This window comes from Haliaeetus albicilla, chromosome 7 (genome assembly GCF_947461875.1).
Source record: "Haliaeetus albicilla chromosome 7, bHalAlb1.1, whole genome shotgun sequence".
NCBI classification, from domain to species: domain Eukaryota; kingdom Metazoa; phylum Chordata; class Aves; order Accipitriformes; family Accipitridae; genus Haliaeetus; species Haliaeetus albicilla.
The window spans coordinates 46,525,988-46,548,751 of record NC_091489.1 but is presented as its reverse complement, the minus strand read 5'-3'; the positions used below and the strand labels follow the sequence as shown (position 1 = coordinate 46,548,751).

At 42.5% G+C, this 22,764-nt stretch overlaps 1 protein-coding gene across 4 annotated transcripts in view; it reads right to left on the bottom strand.

The window, feature by feature from the left end:
- Positions 1-534: 534 nt before the first annotated feature.
- The window catches only part of CDON (cell adhesion associated, oncogene regulated), a 54,759-nt gene continuing 32,529 nt past the window's right edge, over positions 535-22,764 (bottom strand). For all 4 annotated transcript variants that reach the window (XM_069788260.1, XM_069788257.1, XM_069788258.1 and 1 more), the window contains 11 exons: positions 21,105-21,279; positions 19,895-20,023; positions 18,029-18,235; positions 17,120-17,301; positions 15,680-15,785; positions 12,368-12,490; positions 10,667-10,894; positions 9,274-9,548; positions 6,788-6,867; positions 1,889-2,145; positions 535-1,201 (listed from right to left, as the gene is read on the bottom strand). In XM_069788260.1, coding sequence (XP_069644361.1) covers positions 1,035-1,201; positions 1,889-2,145; positions 6,788-6,867; positions 9,274-9,548; positions 10,667-10,894; positions 12,368-12,490; positions 15,680-15,785; positions 17,120-17,301; positions 18,029-18,235; positions 19,895-20,023; positions 21,105-21,279 — 1,929 coding nt within the window. In that variant the 3' untranslated portion in view covers positions 535-1,034. The remainder of the gene's footprint in view (positions 1,202-1,888; positions 2,146-6,787; positions 6,868-9,273; positions 9,549-10,666; positions 10,895-12,367; positions 12,491-15,679; positions 15,786-17,119; positions 17,302-18,028; positions 18,236-19,894; positions 20,024-21,104; positions 21,280-22,764) is intronic.

The following is a 22,764-nucleotide window of genomic DNA, read 5'->3' as shown; positions in this document are numbered from 1 at the left end:
GCCTGCGCTGGCTAGAAAAATACTCACTCCCTGAAAAGGCGGCTGCACATGTGTCGCCTCAGGGCGGCCGTAACTGTAATTTATGCGCCTCATTTCTGGGGTTATGCGCTCTTGAATTTTTTGGGGGGAGGTAGTGCTTTACAAGCACCGGTTTGTTTTATTTACTCTGATTAAATTTGGAAAGGGAAAAAAAAAAACCCCACCCCCAAACCCTGCAGTTAATGTTGCAACACCTACATCATGCTGTTTCCGAGGGGCAGGCAGGTTTCTTACAGCCGTGCGCAGGGCCGGTGGGAGCTGCTTCAACACAACTTGTTTCATTTCAGAGGCTATTCAAGCTGTTAGTGTTCCCTCAAACCAAGGAGTTAAAAGCGCAGTTGAACTAGATTTTGTCTTCTGCAAGTGGGAAGGCGAGACAGGCTGGATTTTCATCCACGCTTCTGCAAACATAAGGGTTATCGGACACCTAAAGACACAAACAGTCGCCAAACTGAGCTCTGTGCCTCAAGCTGCGCTGTACAGACTCAGCCAAGGTTTGTTTTTCTTATTTATTTTTGTATTTACCCACCGGGTCCTTCCCACAGAAACCAAAAGAGGATGGGAGGTGTTCACAGGAAGGAGGGTTTGAGTACCGCAATGCCGAGCTGCCGGAGAGGCGGCAGCCATCGGTCATAAGCATCAGACCCGCTTCGCTAAATCCCTGTATCAGACTCCTCTGAAGTGCTTCTCACGCTGGTAATATGCCATGGAAAACACACTCTGTATTTCCCATCGTTGTTCTTTATATTATTACAATTCTTTTTTATACACGTAACCAGGCTAGTTTTGCAGGGTGGGGCGGGGCAAAAAAGGAATTTCAAGGCATAAATAATATAAAAAGGCAACCATTTTTAAAAACAAGATACATTCATATGACACTACTACAAAAAAATAAATAGTGACTCTCTCTGTTATAATTAACATCCCTCCATCACTCCTTTTCAGCGACTCTGCTGTGCAGTTACTGGCGTTAAGTGGGGACAACAGTCACTTCCTCAGGTTTCCTGCAGCTGGAGCTGCTCAAGGTCCCCAGAACTGTTTAAGGTGACTCCGGATGAACTCCATCCTGGTTTTTCCTTGCAGTTCTTTGAAACAGGCTGCAGAATAAGGGGACTCCAGCTCAAAACGTGGTTCGACGTTTCCGAGTGCACGCAGTTGTCACCTGCAAAGCAAGAGCAGGGTGGGTTGGTTGGTTGGTGTTGGGGTTTTTTGTTTTTAAGTAGATCACCTCTTCTTTCAGCTCAATGGACCCACAAGCCCAAAAAATTCAGATTAGTAAGACTGGCTGATGCTCTTCGAGCTCAGGCTCATTCCCACCACACCAGACACAAAACATTAGGCAACAGCTCAGAGCACTGGCTCTATCTGAGCATGCCGATGGGACTGATATCAAATAGGTCACACCGATTAGGTCAGCCCAACTCCCACCTACATTTCTGTGCCTGTTCATGCCTACAGGAGGGCTCTAGGCCGTCACGGATGCCTGCTCATTAGGGAAAACTCCATTAGGTAGCATTTCAGTGGTTTCGGGAGACCACGGGTATGCTGTAGGTGCAAGCAGCTGCGAGGCAGCATAAATCAGTCACAGCCTCGTTATCTGGAGCGCGCCTGCTCGATGAGCTCCATTTAGAGGCATCAGTCACAAAGGGCACGACAGCCACAGGCACCTGAGCATCGCTGCTCCTCTTTTCCACGATGGGAAAGGTGGAACACTTAATCTTTCTCAAAAAGGCAGGTCTTTTGTGGGCTTAATTACTAGCTTCTCTGCAATAAATTAAGTGCCCTACAGCTGTCCTACAGAATATTCCCAGCTTCAAAGCCGGGCACTATCCTCTCCAGAACGCCTTACCGTCCGTGTAATCCACGGAAAGCCGGTTCATGCCTTCTCGACAGCAGGGATGCTGGGCTGAGGGCTGCTCTGCTTTCTCCTTGCCGTCCTCCTCCAGCCGGGCACTGCACTCCGGGACAGTGGAGGCCAAGCACATGGCCACCATGACGTGGTGATTCAGAGGTTTCATCTCCAAACCGTCCTGCTGATAAGGTGCTACAAGGGGCACGACAGGTAGTGCGTTGTTGCTGAAAGTGCCATTGGTTTTGGTGAAACACCTGCAGATGGGACACAAGCCAAAGCGGGGTTACTCAGAGCTGCTTCTTTCCGTCACTTATCTTGAGAAACTGCAATTTTTAAGTACTTCACCACTTGTCGTTCACTGTAACAACAGTCAGACAGCTTGCCAAATAAGCTTTACATATATTTTTAGATCAATCCTGACATTAAGAAAAGGATCGAGCATTTTTTAATCCCAACAGACAGCTGAAAGCATTCAAAACATGCGCTCGGTTACTTCCCCATTGATTGTGACCTGATGACCCAACCTGTGAGTCCATTTCTCCATCAAGGCAGCCCCATAAAACAGGTTTTCACTGCCAAGAAAAAGAGCTCAAGTTTGAAACCCAAACAGCAAACTTAAGTACCTTGGAAAATAAATACTAAGCGTTATCAGAGTGAACACAAGTTAGAAAAATATATGCAATATTATAAATATACACCACCCCCCGCTGTGTAAATCAGACTGTGGCCCTATAATACCTGCGTAAGGCTGTGAAATTGAAGTTAAGCTGCTAAATCAATTATTACAACCAAGCTCTTTAACCTTTAAACAAAAAGGAGCTGGACCTTAAGAGACGTGCATACCATTGCAGCAGGCAGGGAAAATGCCTACAGTGTCTGGAGCGCTGTGAACAACATGGCCTCAGCGAACATTTATATAAGCAATTCCTACGTAAGAAAGCCCCAAAAATCACACTTCAGTGTGGTTTTATACAAAACCATAATTACCGCAAAAGTAAAAGGTTCATTTGTACAGCTGCCATAAACTTTGGGAAACTAGCCCCCAAAACGCTCTGTGTTTTGCGGTGCAGAACAGAGATGGATCTGCAGATAAAAGCATCAAAATAAGGATGGAGAGCATTCAAACCCACCATGAACCAGTGATACTCCAAAATGCTCCTGTGAAGGCTAAACAGGCTTCAAGTTTTTTATATATTGATATGGATACAACTCAGAGCTATTTTTCTTTTTTTTTTTTTCCCTGCCAAATTTAAATATATCCATTGCCTGTTCTGCTCACGGTGACAAGCCTAATGCATCTTGCTATAGGCAGCTGGTTATTACTGGGATGCTGCCTAAGTGCTGGCACTTTGAAATATAAAAATTGGTACCTGGGATCTACCTGTTCAGGTGCCAGCTTATCTGGTAGCACAGCATGTTTCTTTAGAATGATCCTGGCCCAAAACTGAGCAGAGCTGATCGTTGTATTGCTGAAAGAGGGGAGGAAGATGGACTTTGACATCACCAGTGACAGGGTAACAGCCATCAGAGCCTACTTTGATAGCAGCTGAGCCCTCAGCACCAAAGTAATAAGCTCAGATAGGTTTAAAACCAGGAGACATTAAGCTTGGCAATCACAGGAAGGTCCTGCCCAACTCCCCAAAACCACTTTTATGGCATTAAAAAGGTCACTGCAATGCATAAAAACATCATGTTCAAGGGACTTGTCCTAGAACCTCACTTGGAGCCTCAGTTTACATTTTCACTTGAAAACCGTGATTAATATTGCCAGACCTGAAAGAGCAACAAAACATCCACAAATAACGCAAATAAACTTTCTAGAGGAGGAACCAGAACAAGTTTCCCCTCCGGCAGATGTTTCACTTGCAAAGCCAAAACATGGGACAAGGAGGGGATTCCCTCCAGCAGCTGCGGTATTGCCCCGGGAGCCTGCTCCCCTCCCAAATGCCATGAGGACAGAGCAGCACCAAGCTTCGTTTTCAACCTTCGCTCTCCTATTTTGTCCTTCTGCTCCCATAACTGCCTCCAAAATCATTATTCCAAGTACCAAAATACCACAGAAGCCACTGAAGAATCCACATGAAACACATCTGGTCTTCAAACAAATCCATTTATTAGTTTGCATTTCTTTCCGCAGAGGTTTTGACTGCACTCACTTATTATTTAAAAAAAAAAAAAAAAAGTCTTAGAGGAACCCATTTAAAATGCTTGGCTTTGCATGTTTATGGGGGTTTCTTTTTAAAGATACAGAGGTCGGTGTAATTCTTTGTATTACTGTAGGGGCTTGAATGATGTTTCAAGACAGCAGTTCAGTTCTTTAAGCTTAAATAACCACATTTTGATGGAAACTAGCCATTGGTATATCCAGAGCAGAGAGTGCATGAATAGCGATGTAAAATCCCTGCTGCAGAAAACACATTTTCTATCAATTCTCAGTGCTAAAATCCTACCAAACTATAATCTAATTTAAAAGCCTGCACGAGCATAATTTAGACTTAAAAAGCTGAAAAAACAGACCGACACTGCTTTATGTCAAATGTGTATTTCAGATTTCTGATCAGAACACAGCAAATTTGCAAAGAAGAGAGATCTGCAAAACAGCAACCATCAGGTATCTAGAAAACTTTAGTGCAAAAGCACCAGAAAATAAAAAAATCAGTTCTCAATCCTCATGTAACAAGCGTAAACCACACTCTTCTTATCGGCTTTGTCCGCAATAGCAAAGCGGGTATCCACGTTTCAGCAACTTCTACCTTTGGCAAGCCTCCATGAGCAGTTATGAGAGCATAAAGTGCTAATTTAAACAGAAGACCGAGGGATTTCACCACTGTAATAATAAAACCTGCTCCGAGATGGCTATTGCTGAAAACAGCCACGATAGCCAGCTATTAAATATGCTAAACCTTTAGGATCCATTTGCACATGGTCACAATTCAAATGACTGCTAAATTCAACCCAAGTCAGCAACAACTCCAGGCGTTCAGTGGAAACAGGCTCATTTATGAATTAGCAGTACCAAGGTGGAATGTATGAGCAAGGCCATGTGCTCCTGAAATGCTCACGAGTTAGAGACCGTCACCCTGCTAGAGGTGTTTCCACTTGAACCGACCTTCCCCTGTCATCACGTGGGTGTTTCGCAGAGGGAATTGCCTGGTTTTAGTACACAAGGTGCAATAATTCGAGGGTGAGACAAGGCATGGGTCCTCTTTGCACAAACAGGAGAGCAGATGGAGGGGACAGCCCTTACCTGCATAAGGTAGCTACGAGGCTGAGCAAAGATGGGGCAAAGACTCCAGCCCCAAATTCCCACTTGCCAAAACCTACTGACTTGACTGCACTAACCCACCAGGCCTTTCTCCTCCTTCTCCTCCTCCTTGCCCTGGCCATACATCCAGCTCCCTGGCCCCTGGTGTAATACTCCAGCACGTTTCTGGTCCTCCTTGTTCCCCTCTCCCATGTCCTCCTTCCACTCCCCCAGCACCAGGAAGGGAACGGAGTGGTCCCGGCTGTGCAGCTCTCCTGCCAAACGGAGGTTAACGGTCCCTTGTGGGGTAAGGCAGCTGTAAAGGACAACTTGTTTCTCTATCAAGCAGTCAAATATAGAACAGGGATGTGAAAATTCAAAGTTCAGACCCTGCTGATGACCCATCTGGGAGGAACAGTACAGTTGCAGAGGAGGGAACCCATTCTCCCTGCTTTCTTAAGAAAGAAAGAGCAATTAAAAATTTAAATATGCTTAAAACTGGAAAGCAAGCTCTTAATTACAGTATAACACATACAGCATGTTCCAAATTACGGCCAGTCGTACACATCTTGATGACTGCTGTTACACAGCCTGCCTTCAAAACAGACAATTGGCTTGTAAGGAAACGGTAGCTTGCTTTCCCCAGAGGCCAGCCGTGACAACATTGGTCCAGACAAAGTGTGCCCAGCTCTACCTGTGAGTAGCAGCCCATCTCCATCACGCTATCAAGCATGTATTTATGGAAGGAGGAACAATTTAAAGCCTATTATAAGTTATATTTTAAAAAGTAAACCCATGAAAATAAAGAGAACATGTTTTCTGCCTTCAACAACAGCTTAATTTCAACTCAGCTTCTCCAAATGTACACCTAAAGGCAGCTGACAATTTTATTAAGACAGAAAATTCAAAGTATGATTGAAAAAATCCAGAATTTACCAGTCAGAGCAGTCCAGCACATCTGACTTCCAGTCCTATTTTTAGCCATTAAAATAACCAGAGATTTAGTCAGAAGCCTGGAAGGATATTCTTTAAAACTTTCAAAAGCGAAAAACTTAATAAAAATCCAGGCTCCCAGCTACAACGTAGAAGACAGATTTTCCCTTATTATATAGAAGAATCCTTTTTCTCACACAAAAAAATGTATCCCACGCTGACAATGGCTGGCCAAACTGCTCCTGAAGGCCTGAAGAACCTCAAATCCCATGTTTTACAAAGAACAGCGTTGTGAAAGCAAAGCTGCAACTCTAGGTCGTTGGTGTTCTTAAGAGAATGGCAGGAAATGTAAAATACAGAAGACCAATTAAATCCTATTTGACAAACTCCATATGGAATGATTTTGTTATCTCAAAACTGAAGAAAACACAGGAAATAAGGTTTAAAAAAGAAAATCCAGTGCACAACCTGCCTCGCTTCCTAGAGAGCTTCAGAGGAATATGTTGAGCAAAATTTGCTCTAGGGGTTTAATAACTCGTTTTATTCCATCCCACAGACAATCACCAACTGCTCTCCAAGTCATACACTGACATTGAGCTCCTCTGTACCCTCTGCCAGGACTCAAGCTCTCTGCTTTTGGTTGCCCCAGCTTTAACACAGCACACAGAATGAGGGCTTCTGTTTGTGAAGGTCCTGCCTTCGTGTGAGTTTTACATCACCTGTTATTGTTCCGACAATTTCGGCAACTGATGCACTCCGAGGGGTCAGCCTGCGGCACTGCTGTGTACATCCCACCGCCCTGCAGCAGGAAGGATTAATAAAACAACAACAAAAAAACAACAACAAAAAAGAAATCAATTCAAAGATACAAGAGAGAGTCACCAAGCAGGCAGTTCAGCTCAAGCTAGTGCCCCAAGCCCTTTCACTTTGTTTTCAAACTCTAATCACCTTATCAATCTTCAGATCCGTGCCCCGTAACGTGGCATGGCAACACTGAGCTATTATACAAAGTCAAGTGGAGGGTTTTTGCCAGCATGTGTGTCAGAGAAAAGTAAATAACCGCAGCTTAGACAAGTATGTGGTAATTTCCCTGGTCTGTTTTCAGCTTAATACTCTCAGGTTTAATTTAATAAACACACTGTAAATATGTTTATTTTTAACACTGATGACAGACATGAAAGCAAATTGCTGTTCATTAGCAAACTGTGCCTGTTTGGGGAGACAGAGTATTAAATTTGCAGGGCTGATGTCACAATATAAACCCATCCCACTTTCCTGTAATTACTCCGATTAGATCAGTTTACTTCGCTACACTGATTTTTGAAACATTTAATATTTTTACAGATGGGGTAATTCCTTAGCCAGCAATGACTCTGGGTGAGAGGGATTTTGTGTTGTTAGTTTTGGCTGAAGGGGCCATTACAAGCAAGTAAAAATGCCCAGATTAACACATACCTCATTGTTAAAGACTAGGCGGACACTGATGCAGGAGCCGCTCGAAAACGGCACTGCGGAGCTGGGCTACCATGCCATGTTTCAGGAGGGGAGCCATTTTGGGAAAGCTCACCTGGCTTTTGAGATTTCAAGCGGTAGGTAACTATCTAACAATCCCTATTTCTGCTAAACCAGGGCTTATCCTTAAGTTTTTGAGGCCGCTCAGTGCAATAGGGAGCACTGAGGAAATGCTTGATTAGTCTTGATTGCCATCCTGGCCAGTTTCTCTCTTCCTCATTTAGCCCAATCAATGAAACAATAAAGAGAGCCCTAATGAGGATAAGAACATCCTGTTCTTCTGCGTGCCTCACCCGCATGCCAGTCCCGATCCTTCTACGTGGGAAGAGATTGCGTGACTCAAACTTTCTACAACATGGAGGGGGGGAAAGAAAAACTCAGCCCAGTCAACTATTTGCAGCAAGACAGAGGCATTGCACATCCCACCTCGTGGCACAGAGGAGCTCCAAGCCCTGAGACCTGTGTTACCACATGTGTACTTCCTTCCTTCCCCCAAAAAACATAAAAGTAAGAGGGACAAAGCATCTATGTAAGCCCCCAAGCTTTCTCACGGGAGAGCTTTCAAGCACTGCAAAATCCTCGCTTCCTGAGGGCTTGTGTGGTTGGAGACTTTTGGAGAATTTCACCCACTGGGAGGTTGGACATGACCAATAAAACACAGTTTCAGCCTTGGTTGCTCTTGAAAGCAACCAAAAAGTGGCATTTCTTGCTACACGAGCAAACCAAAGACAGAATCAGGTGAAGAACCAACTGGTCTGGACTCAAAGCTGGAGTTAACTGAAGTGGCAACTACTGTGCAAGTGCTAATTTGTTGTTCAATAAAACGAAGTGCTTGTGTTCAATTACTAACACAAACAATAGCCCCATTTTTTTTTTCTCCAGAAACAGCATTGGTTATTCAGACTTTTGAACTTTTTCTTTCAGTTTTCCTGGGCAATGTTCACAGTTTTGAGTAAGTTTAGTAAGTTTGAATGCAAGCCATCTGTTTCCATAGACAATAATGAAATCATTATTCTCTCTTGGAAACAGGACACATTTCAGCAAATGAAGTATTTTTCCACAGCATACAAAGGCTGGATCACAGGCTTAAATTAGTTTTTAATTTTATTTTAAATTTCAAAACAAAAAATGAGCCTGTCTCAACAGTCACAAACAAGGGACTAAAAAAAAAAAGAAAAAAAAGCCTTATTACATTGCTGCATTTCAAGATGTATGGGGCATTTTATTTTATGGAACCTCCTGCTACATTCGTGCTTTGCCATAATTAATAGCATTGCTTAGAGTTACAGATCTGAAACAGGTGGGGGAAAAATGGGTGATCCATAAAGCTGCAGAATAAGCAGCTATAATTAAATCTATTTAACTTGAAGATTGAGAAATACCATATGTACAAGTAAAGTATCTCAGCCCAGTACTGAAGCATTCTCAAAGCTTACATGCTGTTAGAAGGAGGGTAGAGGCAGATTTCCCAGAGTAAGTGGAATTCTTGCTGTCATCTGATATTCTCAAATGAAAACCATGATGTTTGTATCAGAAATATCAGCCCAGTTGCTTCCTCTGGGATAAGTAATTTAGTGGAACTGGCTGTTATCAATGGATGAGTATTTCCCCCACCCAAATTAAGTCTGCTTCTACAACCTCTGAATAAATCCCAAGGTCTAGGCTGAGCCTTCCACCTGGCATAACAGCTTACGTTCGCAAGATGGTGGGGATGTTCATAATCCATGTGCATCCTGGACAGGGAGTTGGTGTGCCCTGCGTACAGCCCAGCTCCTCCATTCATGATCCCATTAACTCCATTAGCAACTTTATGATGGACATGCGGACAGCCATTGCTGAGGCCGCCGTTGGTTATAAAGTTTCTGTGGATGCTGCCATTGACTCGGCTTGTGCCAGGTAAGGTCGTGTACTCAATCATTTGCCCGTTGATATCTGCCCCTTGATAGAGATAGCCAGGAGGGTCATATTCTGCAGGAGACATTATTACCAAAAGCATATTTATTGCTAAATGAGAAGTTAAATGAGCACCAAATGAGAAGTTAAACGAGCACCTCTAAGAAACAAAAGAAACTTATTTTCTCTTTCTACAGCTTTTGTAAATTAACTGTACTATCTAAGTGCTTAGTATACAAACGTAGAAATGGAAAACAGCTACACCCTGGAGAACAGACCAGGAACGCTGGTCTGAAAGGACTGAGCTGACGTCAGTCACTATGAAGAGTGTCCTAAAAACAGGCCATTTGTATTATCGGTAGGCCCTCTGCTATCTGCTACGAACTACTTCCAGAAAATATCTCTGGGCCGCAGCTGAAGACACTATCTTATCTTGCAAGAAGTTTTGTTTCATTTCTCTTTGTCAGAGAGTAAGGACATTTAAAAATAACCACAGGCTGTGGAAAGAGCAAGGCAGATTTATGCATTAGGAACAGAAAAGACTACTGAAGAGATTCTGCTAGCACAGAATCGTTTGGTAGGTACAGAGCACCTTGAAAAGAGTGCTTAATCTCCAATGCGTCTGCTCAAGGGTCCTACTTGCAAACTGGCATGTTTTCCCTATTAACACCTCACTGAAAGACTTGGACATTGAACTCCATTTTACTGTGAAGAGAGAGAGAGGTAACAAGGGACTCGTCCTCCAAGCACTGGAAGTTCTTTTTCTTTCCAGATATACACAAGAGAGGGAGAGGTGTGGAGTTTAAGTCTCCACATTTTAACAAGTACTTGTGATTACACACAAGTTCTTCCACTGCAATCAGCAGAAACCTATGCAGGTGCTTAAAGTTAAACATAAGCTGAAGAAACTTTGCCCAGGAATTTCACAAACCATTCTTTGGGTGAAATGGCAGCACAACCGTGCAGCAATGCAGCAGGGTTGCAAGCATCAATGCAAAAAAATGGAGATGTTGCTGCTCTTAAAAAAAACCCCACATCTTCACCTATGGCACACCTACAAAGTACAAGTCTCTAAATAAATGCCAGTTGGCTTATAACAGGAAACTGCTTCCTATTCATAAAATGTAATACGAACGTTACTAATTTTACTCTGATAATATTTTCATCATGAAAGGAAACCAAAAATAACTCACTCTGTATGGCGTTTTGCTGACGGTTCTTCCACAGGCACATGGCAATGAAAACGATGAGAATAAGGACCATCACCCCAAGGACGCAGCCCACGATCAAGTACAGCATGTCACTGCTCCGAACGGGGCCGTTTGAAGGCCCAGCTCCACTTCCCCCAACCCGGTCGGGGGGATTCGGTGGCGTACTCAGGTCTTTCACTGGATATTCGGATGCTCCTGGCATGCGTTTCACTGGATGAAATAAGAGACAAGTACAGGTGTGCTTTCTAAATGTGTTTTTTCATTATGAAATGAAAATAATTACTGCTGAGTTAGAATCCTAATGCCTCAGAAAGATAGCTTCCAAGTCAATATTAAAACCTGTAACGAGAAGGCCAACTACTATTGGGTAATAACTATTTGCCTTGGAAAATGGTTATTATCCAGCTTGCTAACCCTCTCATTGAGGTCACTCGAAACTTTAACAAGCAACTCAACATAGGCATGGCTAGAACAGCCCTAACTCCCAGCTTGAAAGAGCGCAAATCATTCCACTTCTGAGGTCAGGAAAAACCACAACATGCATTTCTATCGCCTAACCACTGCCAGATGACCTACTTTTATCTGATGTGAACCCTGCTAAGCCCGTTTTCAAAACCATACTATTGAAGATGCTAAGAGCTGAAAAGCACCGAAAACGAGATGCTAGTTTAACCCAGCAATTAAATTTACATTAGTTTTCAGCACATGGCAGCTCAGATTCATTTCATTTCACACTAAAAAAATCTAAAAGAGGTGCCTGGCTTAGGAGTGAAGCTGGTCAGAGAGACACAAGCACCTCCATGCAGATATGTTAGACAAGCTGGATCACCCCCACAAGCCTGGAGGAGGTGCATTTTAAAGAAGAGTCAGTATGAACGACAGATTACATCTTGCCGATTTTAAAATTAGGGAAGAAAGCTATATTCCTTGGAGGAAGAAGACCAACTGTGCGCACAGCCTGAAATCCTGCAGCTCTTAGCCCTTCTTTCAAAGGCTTCGCTACTAACTTCGCTAAATTTTGATGCTTCCGCTCCTGGAGGGCTTTTCTTCTTTTTTAAAAAACATTTTTTCACAGCACTGCATTTGAAGTTTACTGTCTGCATTTTCCCTTTACAGCCTTACTTGGTTTTAGAGATTAAAGGAGACAGGAATTCTTTGCAAAATAAATGTGACTGCCGTATCTGACGCTTCCAGAGAACAGTACAAACTTTGTGCCAGAGGCATGCAGGATTAGTGATGGAGGCAGCCAACATAACCATCAATTGCTGTGGTCTGCACTTATACAACGTGTCACAGAGCCCCGAAGACATAAAACAGACGTACAAATCAATTCTGTCATCTTCAAGAGCACGGTTGTCTCCTAAGGAGAGGCTATCAGCACAGCAAAAAAAAACCCCAAAAAACCCAACCCAGAACAACAATACTATCTCTTAAGCAAGGCAAATCTGCAGAGCTTTGCTAAGAGCCTTTCTCGGGAGTGCAATGTATCAGTTTCCATATGTTCAAAACAATCCCAGCTTCGGAAGACAAAACAATCCTCCAAAACATTCCAGAAAATTACAGTCTCCATTGCAGCTGACTTTTGCACTGCAAAAAAAATTCAACACAGCAGATATTTCACGCCACAAAATGCCACCTTCACGTGGTCCCACAGGCGAGCAGACGCACTATTTCGGCACTCACCTTTGGTTTCGCAGATCATCACGTTGCTGTACTCGCTTTCACCGCCTTCATTATAGCACTGCATTTTAATGTCATAAGATGTTTCTGGCTGCAGGTGATTTATCAAGTGCCATTGCTTCGTACCTATGGGAGGAGACAAAAATAAATCAACTGCATTTCATTTACTCGCATGAGCAAGAATTAGGTACGAGTATGTCGCAGCATCTTTCTCTACCAAATGCAGGGGTAATGCAGCTTTTCCTGTTAGCACAAAAGTCTTTATTAACAATTTATGGACTTATCTGAAGTCATAAGACTCGCACTGTCTTGTGAAATAGATTCTTAGAAGAACCTCTTGATGAATAAAGGTGGGGGTTTTTTCATTATTTTCAACTGATTTTTAAAAAAAACATTTCACTGCAAAAAACGTAAGTCGCTAAACTCAAAAAACAGACTTCCAAGTTTCCAGCAACTGTACATTTAAAATCAACAGCAGTTCTGTGCATCTTAAATATGAAACTGCTGAAGGGATGGCTTTAGGATGGGTTACGCTAGCTATTTACAATATGCAGGGCAAATAACAAGGAAAAACTGGCAGAGAAAACAGATTAAACTTGGGAGAGGGGAGAAACTTCACCGTGGTAAGACCCTCTCTCACTTTGCAGTCCTGGAGGATCCCTAGAGATGCGAGGTACCAAGTGAAGACGCCTGTTTTTCGCAGGAAGGATACGTCTGTGTTGCTCAACTTAGCCAAAACCGCAAATAATGGAACGTGCATTTTATTAAACATACTAGGAAACAAAATTAGACAGCGAGGCTGCCTCTTGTGCTGCCTGCCCCTGCAGAGACGGATCCCAAGCCAAGCAATCTTCTCTAATAGGACGGTTTTGTCATCTCTGGCTCCCGGCCAGCATTTCATTTAGACACCCTCCTGAAGTACTGAACACTTCAATATAAATCACTCTCAGTTTTTACTTTCACGGGCTTGTGACAAATTTTAATAAACAGCGACCCTTTTTTTTTTTTTTTTCCCCTTTTTTTTTTTTTTTTCCTTTAGGGAGTTTAATTAACTGTTTGAGCGCTCTTAATCCCTCTTGGAAAATACCACCTTGAACTGTTTCCACTGTTTCTAAGAAACTGTCATACCACCTACTGATTTAAGCATTAATAAAAAAAATAAAGCCCGCTCGGCTGGCGGGGGCTGTCACCATGACTCTGTTCGAACTTCTCCGGGACCCAAGCCCAGGTGTGGATAGCCCTGCCAGGTCAAAAAATGGCAGGGGGTACCCAGGAGGACCCCATCTCAGTTCAGGGGTTTTGGGAGGGGACACACCACATGGTCTGAGCTCCATCCCTTGCATGCCGGGCATCCTAAGTGAGGGCAGACAAGCCCTGGCTGAAGCTGGAACTGGCCTCTCCTTAAATCGCACGTTTTCCCAAGATTCATACTCGGTTTCCCCGTCACCCCCACCCCCAAACATTCCTTTCAGTAATTACTACACCAGGTTTTAGGTTTCCGCTTCAAACCATTAGTGGAACTGGAATCAGTACAGGCACTTTAACTGTCCTCTTCGTGCACCATTAGCAAGGAAAAACATTTAAACAACTGACATCAGACTGCATTTACATTTAAAATTCAATCTCCAGGACCCTCGAAAGGACAAATTCAGACCATCAATGCAGGACAGGGCTGGTTTTGCTTTGCTTTTGCTTAAAGCTGCTGAAAGATACCGAGGAGCCGTCCGAGTCAAGCTTTTTGCTTGTTTTTTTTCTTTAAATAAAAACTGATTTTGCCTGTAGCAGCATTTATAAGAAAAAAAAAAAGTTTTCTGCAGAGTTTTGAATGTCTCAAAAGACAAGACTTAACAGGAAATGGTGAGGAAAGCCTACGGCAAGTACTTAGCTAATACAGGCATCACAACACTTTTTCCACAACTCATGCAGTCATTTCAAGATAAAATTCCCTGTCAAAAAACAGACAGATTAATTCAAAGGTAACAGAGGGAAAAAAGTGAAGAACAAGTGATTTATGGCAAAAATACCTTAAGTCACATGTTTCTCTACATACTTCACATCAAATGCTTCCAATCACACTTTAATTGAAAATAGCTCCCCCCGCCCCGAAAAGCTAATTTAGGGGATCACAGTAAAGAAAAGCTGAAGTTTAAATATTTCCATCGAATGAGTTTCTGTTCCAGGCTTTGGCAGAGCAGAGCAGCTGCTAATGGTTTCAGACTGCCACAAAGAGTTCAATACACACACACTCTCTCGGAAAAAAATCAGAAACAAGCTAATTTCACAGCACAGTGGAGCCCACTTAAACAACTAACTGCTTAGTGTATAAGATCTATAAACACACAAGTTCTGTCTAGCAAAGGCTAAAATACATTTGCAGATGAAGGTGCAGACTGCATAAGCTTCTTTAAAGCAATCCTCTGAGCAGAAACTCTGGATCTTTAATAGCTTTAGAGTGTGCAAAAGCTTATGTCACACATCAAAGTACTATGTGGAGTATTGTCTAGCAGGGGAAAATTTTCAAAATAAAGGTCCATTCCTCTTGTAACTGAAATAAATGAGGGGGGGAAATAATTAACGTCATTGGGACAGAATGAGATCACTACATTTACTCAGCCCAAGCAATAAGGACATTAAGTAAAATATTTTTAAAAGGGTTTTCCACTTCTGGACTAATATAGACATTATCTAATAACTTCTTCCAGGAAAATGATGATCTAATATGCACAGGGGGAAAAAATAACCCAATTAAAAGGCAAAAATGAAGCACAAACATACCTGCATTTGCAGTGTACCACAGCACTTGATGCTAAAAGTAACTTCCTTATAGCAGGATAAGCAATTAAGCAAGGTAAGAGGAGAGAAGGGCAGTTACATGCAAGGTACTACCTAGCTTAGAAAATCCATGCTGGAGTTAATCATCTTAAGAGCCAGCTAGTTATTAGTACAGTCTGCAACACAGATGCACTTACCCTGGGTTAAATCTCATTTATGCTGCTTTCTCTTTACTCAACTACTTCAAGCTAAATCAGCTTAAATAGACCTACATTAAGGATTTGCAGCAGTATAACAAGACAAACTTAAAAGCAGTATTTAGTTCTCAAGTTTCCATGTAGAAGAGGCTTCAGAAGGAAGAAACAAGTTCATGTGTGGGCAGAACTTGACATTATGTAGTTGAGATAGCTACTTCTGTGAAATATATTGTAAAGACTTAGTTTGGGAAAAGCAGTTTAGATTTCATATAAACACAGCCAACATGGCTACATGATGTTCTTCCCCATAAGTAGTGTTATTAAGCACCCGTACACTGCACCGTACCTTCCACGATATCCCTCTTGTAGTCACTATCATTGTCGCTGTCTGTAGGCCGATAATAGATATAAAATCCTTGGATGGGTGTGTTGTTGTTGCTTGATGTAATATACTAAAAGAGAATTTTAAAAGACTGCATTAGAGAAGAAAAATTTTGATTGAGTCCTGCTGAGTTGTCACCACTGAATATCTTGCCAAATTGAAATACCTATTTTTTTAATAAGGTTGTGCAAGCAAGGTGTGGGGGGAGGTTTGCACAGAAGCTACAACAGAAAAGATGATTATCAACCGCTGTGGATGTGCAGACACAGCTAAGATGAGCGCTATGCCAGAGGTTCTCACAGGGCTGCAGGAGAGCTCTCTGCCGTTGAACTCCTCAGACCACTTGAAAAAAGCAGGGTAGCATGGGGACAAGAGACTGAGCTGGGGCTGACGCTTTTCTCTCACATCACTTTCCAAACCGCCAGTTAGTGTTTGACCACGAACTGCCTGAAAATTTGCGTGATTAATGGAAATGGAGAAGTTAAGACCATTTTTACTTCAGAGAGAGTTAAGGTCACTCTGAAATTCAGCTCAGGAATACTTTAAGTTATGCAGCCTCCTGAGGAACTAGAAGTTATTTTAAGTTTATTATCCTTAACATCTCTTAAGGCTGAGCTAGCAGAGCAAACTAACACTGGGAACTCTACACATTAAATCCTCTAAAGTATACCAGGGGGTTAGATTTCAAAACAAGAGCAAAGAATTTCTGTGGGTTTCAATAAGGACTTTAAAGTACTTGTTTACAAAAGACGAGGTAACAGGGGAAAGGAAAATGTTTCTCTAACATGAAACCTCTACTAGATGCGAGGAAAGACAGCGGGTTTTAAACACTGTGCCCGCTTCCAGTCATCACAGCCTGGATTGACAAAAGCAGCAGGAATTGCAAACGAAGCCAACTCGCTCGCAACTCATGGCATGAAGAGGGGTTTGGACAGAGTTAAGCCCACTGGTGCCTCTTGATATGTCTGTGCCAAAGCAGGTGGACTAAGGCGGCTGCAGCCTTTCACTGGAGCTGCCAGTTGGGCTCACATCTGGTGTAACCCGAGGAGGTGGTGTGTGGCATCCCCAGGGAGCTGGAAGGGGAGAGTGAGGTGGAGGGAGGCTGGGAGACAGTGCAAAAGGCAGCAAACAACCAACAGGGCTGTCTCGGAGGAGGAAAAAGGGTTTGGAAACGGGGAGCAAAGGGCTTGAGAAGCATATGGCCCATTAAGTTACCCAACTCTACCATACAAGCATGAAGCATCTTAGCCCTCTTCTACGAACAAGATCATCTCTTGAGCCTCAGGGGCAGGGGAAACCGCCACTCACTACTCTGCAGTCAGCTTTTAATCCTTGACTTTTAAGAGCCACAGCAGTAAAAATTGGCCTGCAACTGTGAGAAGAACAGGAGACAATTATACCTACCGTCCATTTTAACATGATCTGAGTGTCACTGATGGCTTCGGTATATGCAATGTGAGGTCCTGTGATAGGGCGGTTGGAAAACCGGCTGGTAAATCCGGCTACTTGGTAAGGGCGAGATGCTGCACTGCGTGGGCTCTCCCCGTAATTGTTCACTGCAATCACACGGAATCTATACATTTCTCCTTTTAAGGGAAAAAGTGAAAGAAAGAAGATGTTGTAGCAAAACAAGCACTAGAAACAGGATTCAAGGAGAGACTAAACAGATTAGCAAGTACTTCTTGCACAACATCCAATCAGAAAAAACACAGGACTCATCGTCACAGACTAATGTGGACATTAGAAATATAAACAGCTTCTAAAAGTGATTAGGGAAATTCACTCAAGAAAAATTCAAAGGCTATTACACACAGAGATGGAGATCAGCTCAGGAAGTCCCTAAACTGCAAACTGGTGGGCACTGAGACGATGCTTCAAAGGATAGCTATCACTATCCATTCTCCCTGCTCTTGCACTCTTTCCCTGAGCTTTCAGGGCTGGACACTGGGAAAAATCAGGACAGACATTTTTCCATTAATGCATTTTTCTCTTTTTGCATTCTGAGTGCTTACTAGAAGGACAATTAAATTAAAAATAGCAATAAGACACAACCCTCCTCTCCACATGAACAAGTATTAAATTATGGTGGGGTTTTTTTCCACTTGGAAAGCCAGAAATCAACTTGAATTCATGTAATGAGCTCCTAGTCCACACGCACAAAAAAGCCCTAACCAACCAGAAACAGGATAAACCAAGCAGAAGTTAAAATGAAACAACCCAAGAGCTGCAGTATTCTCTCAGCAGGAGCATAGTCATCTAAGCAAAGAGAACAGCAACAACAGCTGAAGTGAAGGAAAGATCGTTTTTTAATACCTGGTTCCAAGTTACGAACTTCCACAGACAGCTTGGAAGGAGAAATGTTATCAGCTGCAATTAGCCAGTCGCTGTTTCGACCCAGGCGTTTATATTCCACTTTAAAGGCAGTAATGGGGGAGCCACCGTTTGCTCGTGGTATCCACGTGACGTAGACAGATGATTCTGATGCTGTGGAGATCGTGGGTCGGTCAGGAGCTTCTGGAACTGAAATGAGAAATTCAATTACAAGAGGATTAGAGTCAGCTGGAACTTCATTTTCTGTAGCAACTGATTAAACTAGTTGCCGATGATAAAATTAGACTTCATGTATTAACAAGGAGAATCTTAAATCCTCCCCTAATAACTACTCCCCTTACTCTTCTGGAAAAGATGCTTGAAGAACAGAAAACAGAGGAATCAATAACTGTACCAACATAATAATCAAAAAAGATATGCTGTTGCACTACCCCAGCCCATCTCTACATGGAAATGGAAACACACACTAAGTGAACAGGAAAAATTTGGTTATCATCTTCAAAACCCTCAAATTCCCCCAGACTCAATGAGACTTCAACCCATCCACACTAACAAGCGCTGTATTGCCGGAGAAATGAGAATGAAGAGCAAACAAAGCATGCAACAAATTATATACTTACTAAACTCACTTGACGTTACAGACAGCAGTGGAACAGAGAGAACGGAAAGAGGTGGTGTTAGTAAATCTGGGGATAACCATTCTGACAATCAATGAGAGCTGTAAGGCTTTACTAAGCTACCTTGTATTCATTAACACGGAGCGGGTCACTGATGAGAGGAGGAACTGAGCAAGGAACAGCAAGCCAGCAGCTTTGGGGCATGAAGCAGGCTGAGCATTTGCAGCCGGGCGCACGTAAGGTGTCCCCTTGTGTGGCTCTTCTGATATTTAGCACTGTCACAAACATGCCATGCTCAGCTCCTCACCTGGATTATTAAACCTCTCCACTCACCATTGGTTTTACCTAAAATTTTAGCTACCAAGTCACCTTTGAGTTCTCAGCCCTTGAGTAAATTTGCCTGAATTAGGACAATGAGTTCAAAGGCCGGGGTGGTGACAAAAAGGACTGTAAACATACTGTTTTCACTGGAAACCAGGCTAAAAAAAAAAAAAAAAAAAAAAAAATCACCACACCTATTGGGAAGTGGTTGTATCTTCTTGCCATCAGAAATAAGCCCATCTCTGGGAAGCCACAGGAAAACATTCAGAATGGATATAATCCACCTTGAGAACTTAAAACTCTGACACAGCCATTTCCCTTCTTCCTCTGCATCTTTCGCAGCGGAAGAGAAGAGAAAACCAGAGTATTTAGCAAAAAGAAACCAAAGGTTTAAGAATAAGCAGCAAGAACGTGGGTTATACATGAAAATCTTATTTTTTGAGAGCCACACATGCAGCATCCTTGGAAATATTAAATGTTCACTAGATCAGGGCATGCATTTGCTAAGTTCATAGCTTCCAATACCCCACCACAGATGCCAAAGTCTGTAAGAAATGCACTACTACTCGGTGACTTAACGTTGCTGTGGAAACCCAAGGTATCAAGGAAGGTACTTAAAATGCTAATTCACCGTCTGGAATAAGGTAACCTCTCAGGTAATCCCAAAATCTCAAACTACAACCTTTTACTCTGGAAACATACAGAAGAACAGAAAATCGGGCAGATATCTGACCTCATTCACAGAAGTCCCACAAATGAGGAAAAATACCTTTATCAAAGAAACCTAGGGAATAAACAGGAAATAGAATACGTAGTACAAGCACCTAGAGTAGTAATAAACACAAGTTAACTTAGATGCATCTGTTTGCAACACAACTTTTAGCACATGGGATTACACCCATACACCTACCTCCGCTGTGTCGAGACAGCTCAGGAAGGACAACACCAAAATTATTTGTCCCTTCGTGAACAATGGGATGTTTAGGAATGCCTACTGGTGGAGACGGTGCCTGAGTGTTTTTCGAGGATGATGTTCTTTCTAAGAAACATTTGATATACAGTACATCAGCTTAGGGATTGGATAAGAAAAAGCTGTTCATTGCCTCTCACAACATGCTCACTCCACAAGATCACTTGCTACAGTGCAGGGGACTAAAGCCCTGGCTCCAAATCACAAGCTAAACAGTCAGGATAGCAATTAGGGAGTTTCTTCAGGGGAGCAAGAGAGGACACTTCCCCTATCAGCTCAGGGACTCTTGCGCTGTGGATAAGTGACCATTTGTCTGCAGTACTAACATCAGCAATACTGCACTTTGTGGTGATGCCACCGGCTCCTGCCTGGGTTTCAAAGCCCTCTCTCATCATGAAATCACAACAGGTAGTGAAAATTGCACACTGAAATCCATGCCTAGAGAAAGAGGTTCAATAAAAATGCTATGGAATCTGCATTTGGCCATAGCTGGACCCAGGATGCTGGGCTGAGTGGACTTTTGGCCTGTGGCAGTATGTGTTTATCATGAATTCACAGATTTCACGAAAACATTACATTCTTAATAAAATTTTAAGCTAGCCGGGTCTTGTACATTAGTATGAAAAACATCTGATTGTTTGCATGCTTAAGAGTAGAGCCACCAGCGTCCAAGCTTGAAAGAAAATTTTGCTTTGATTAGAAATGCTCTTTTGCTTGTTGCTGTCTGCACGCAACTATCAAAACAGCTGGCTTCCAGTCAGCTGAGAGATTTTCACTGAGGTGTCTGCAAAGCAGACCAGAAGCAGTTTTGTTGATATATGAAAACTTGATGGTGCAGAGAGTTTCTTTTGTGATACTCGGAAAAACCTGAACAAGGACAGGCTGCTCCCTGACTGAGCTCTTTTAAGCAAGAGGAACCTTACAGTATATATGTTAATAATCACCCCAAAAATATTATCAAGGCTTTAATAGCCTTGGTAATGCTCAGGAAAGTTTGCCCTACAGCTATTTTAGCTATTAGAGGCTGCTCTTTAGCAACTAAATTGCAGAACATTTCATATACGGCTTAGCAGACAACATACAGTTGATGTAATTTAAATAAATGTCCTCTCGAAAGCCTAGGACACAGGGAACATTGTGCTGCACCTACCTTTGCTGGTGCGAAATGTCAGCATAGCAGGCTGGCCTTCACCAGCAGCACTCCTTGCCACCATTAAAACTTCATACAGGCTGGACGGCTCCAGCTCAGTGAGCCGCAGCTCGTTCTCGCTGCCAGGGACACGCACCGTGTGCCAGCTTCCCAATGCACTGACGCTGTCATCCAGCTGCACAGGACAGGGAGAGCGAGCTCAACATCAGCAGTGAATTGCACAGAACCCAACATAATACTCAAATCCCTCATCACTTTCAGACCCAAGCATCCAAAGAACCTCTGCGACTCGCCAGAACTCCTTACGTTCTCCTACATCTACCTATGGTTTGTCTCCAAGTGCTTCTGCCACAAATCAGCACTTTTGCAATTACCTTCACAGTGCTCCTTCGATAAACTTACTTTCCCTCTCCATACACACACGTGCACTTGTTTTTGGAAAAAAAAAAAAGCTCATTTTCACTTGTGGCCAACATTAGCAAGAGACCAAATGATTTTAAAGACTTCAATCAGCCTTTAGCTGGCAGCATGTGTGACATTAAAGGGCTCGACCCAACACCCTAATGAGAAGGATATGTTTCCTCAACTATCCCAGCTTTTCCTGTACTTAAGCATTTTAAAATATTTATTGGGTAAAACGGGCAACAAAAAGTATGTCCTAGTTAATTCTTGAGGCTGGGGAAAAAAATAAAGTCAGCAGGGAGACCAAAGATTTGTTTTTTATTAACGCATGTTTCTTTTTTTTTTTTTTTAAAAAACACTTTTTAATTTAACAGTGAAATCACCAGCTCCATTTAAGAAAGGAAAGAGATTCAGGGCAGTCTCTTAATGCTTGACCTTTGCAGGAAAACATTACCCAAAATCCCAAAGGAAAAGACAGAAAATCTACCAAAAATAAACTGCTAAACAATATAAGACTTTAATAAAACATGGAAGGCAGATCTAAATACCATGGATTATCAAAGGTTATGCCAGAGGTCTTTGTTCAAGTATTTTCTTCTGAAGCGACCACTCTTCCAAGGCTTTTATTCCCCCAACTTTTTTTTTTTCTCTTTAAAAGAGGGAAATCAATAAAATAATTTAATGACACAAAGAGAACACCACCCTAAAAAACCATGGTAAACTCCCTACCGAGAAACGCATGAGTGAGCACGTTTAATGTGGAAAGGATTGTTATGAGTGAACAGTAAGCACCAAAAAGGTCAAAGAAGTATTCAAAGCTTTCAGTGCTTATGTGAACCAACCACCTCTGGATGAGAAATTACATCAACAGACTTTGGCACTAGGTTTTCAGGAACTAACAGGTCAAAAATCTAAGCGTTCCCTTCAGGCTAAGACAAGATCAGGATGTAGAGGATTAAAAAGCTTATGAAAAATAAACCAAACAGCTTCGCCATACAGAAAACTGTTTGCTTAGGAGAACGGGCACAGGCATTGCTTGGTTCTGATTTTAATCAGAAGAGCTAACTGTTGACACACCATTTTTAAGGACACGATAGGTATCTGCTTAGGAAATTTTAGCTCACCTTCGTATTTGGTAACTCCAGTTTAATAGAGTCTCTTTGGGACAGAGTAGCAAACTCTTTGACATAGGCTGATACTCAGCTTCCCTTCTGATCTCAGGTGTACCCACCAGATTCAAGCTTGCTCACACCAATGC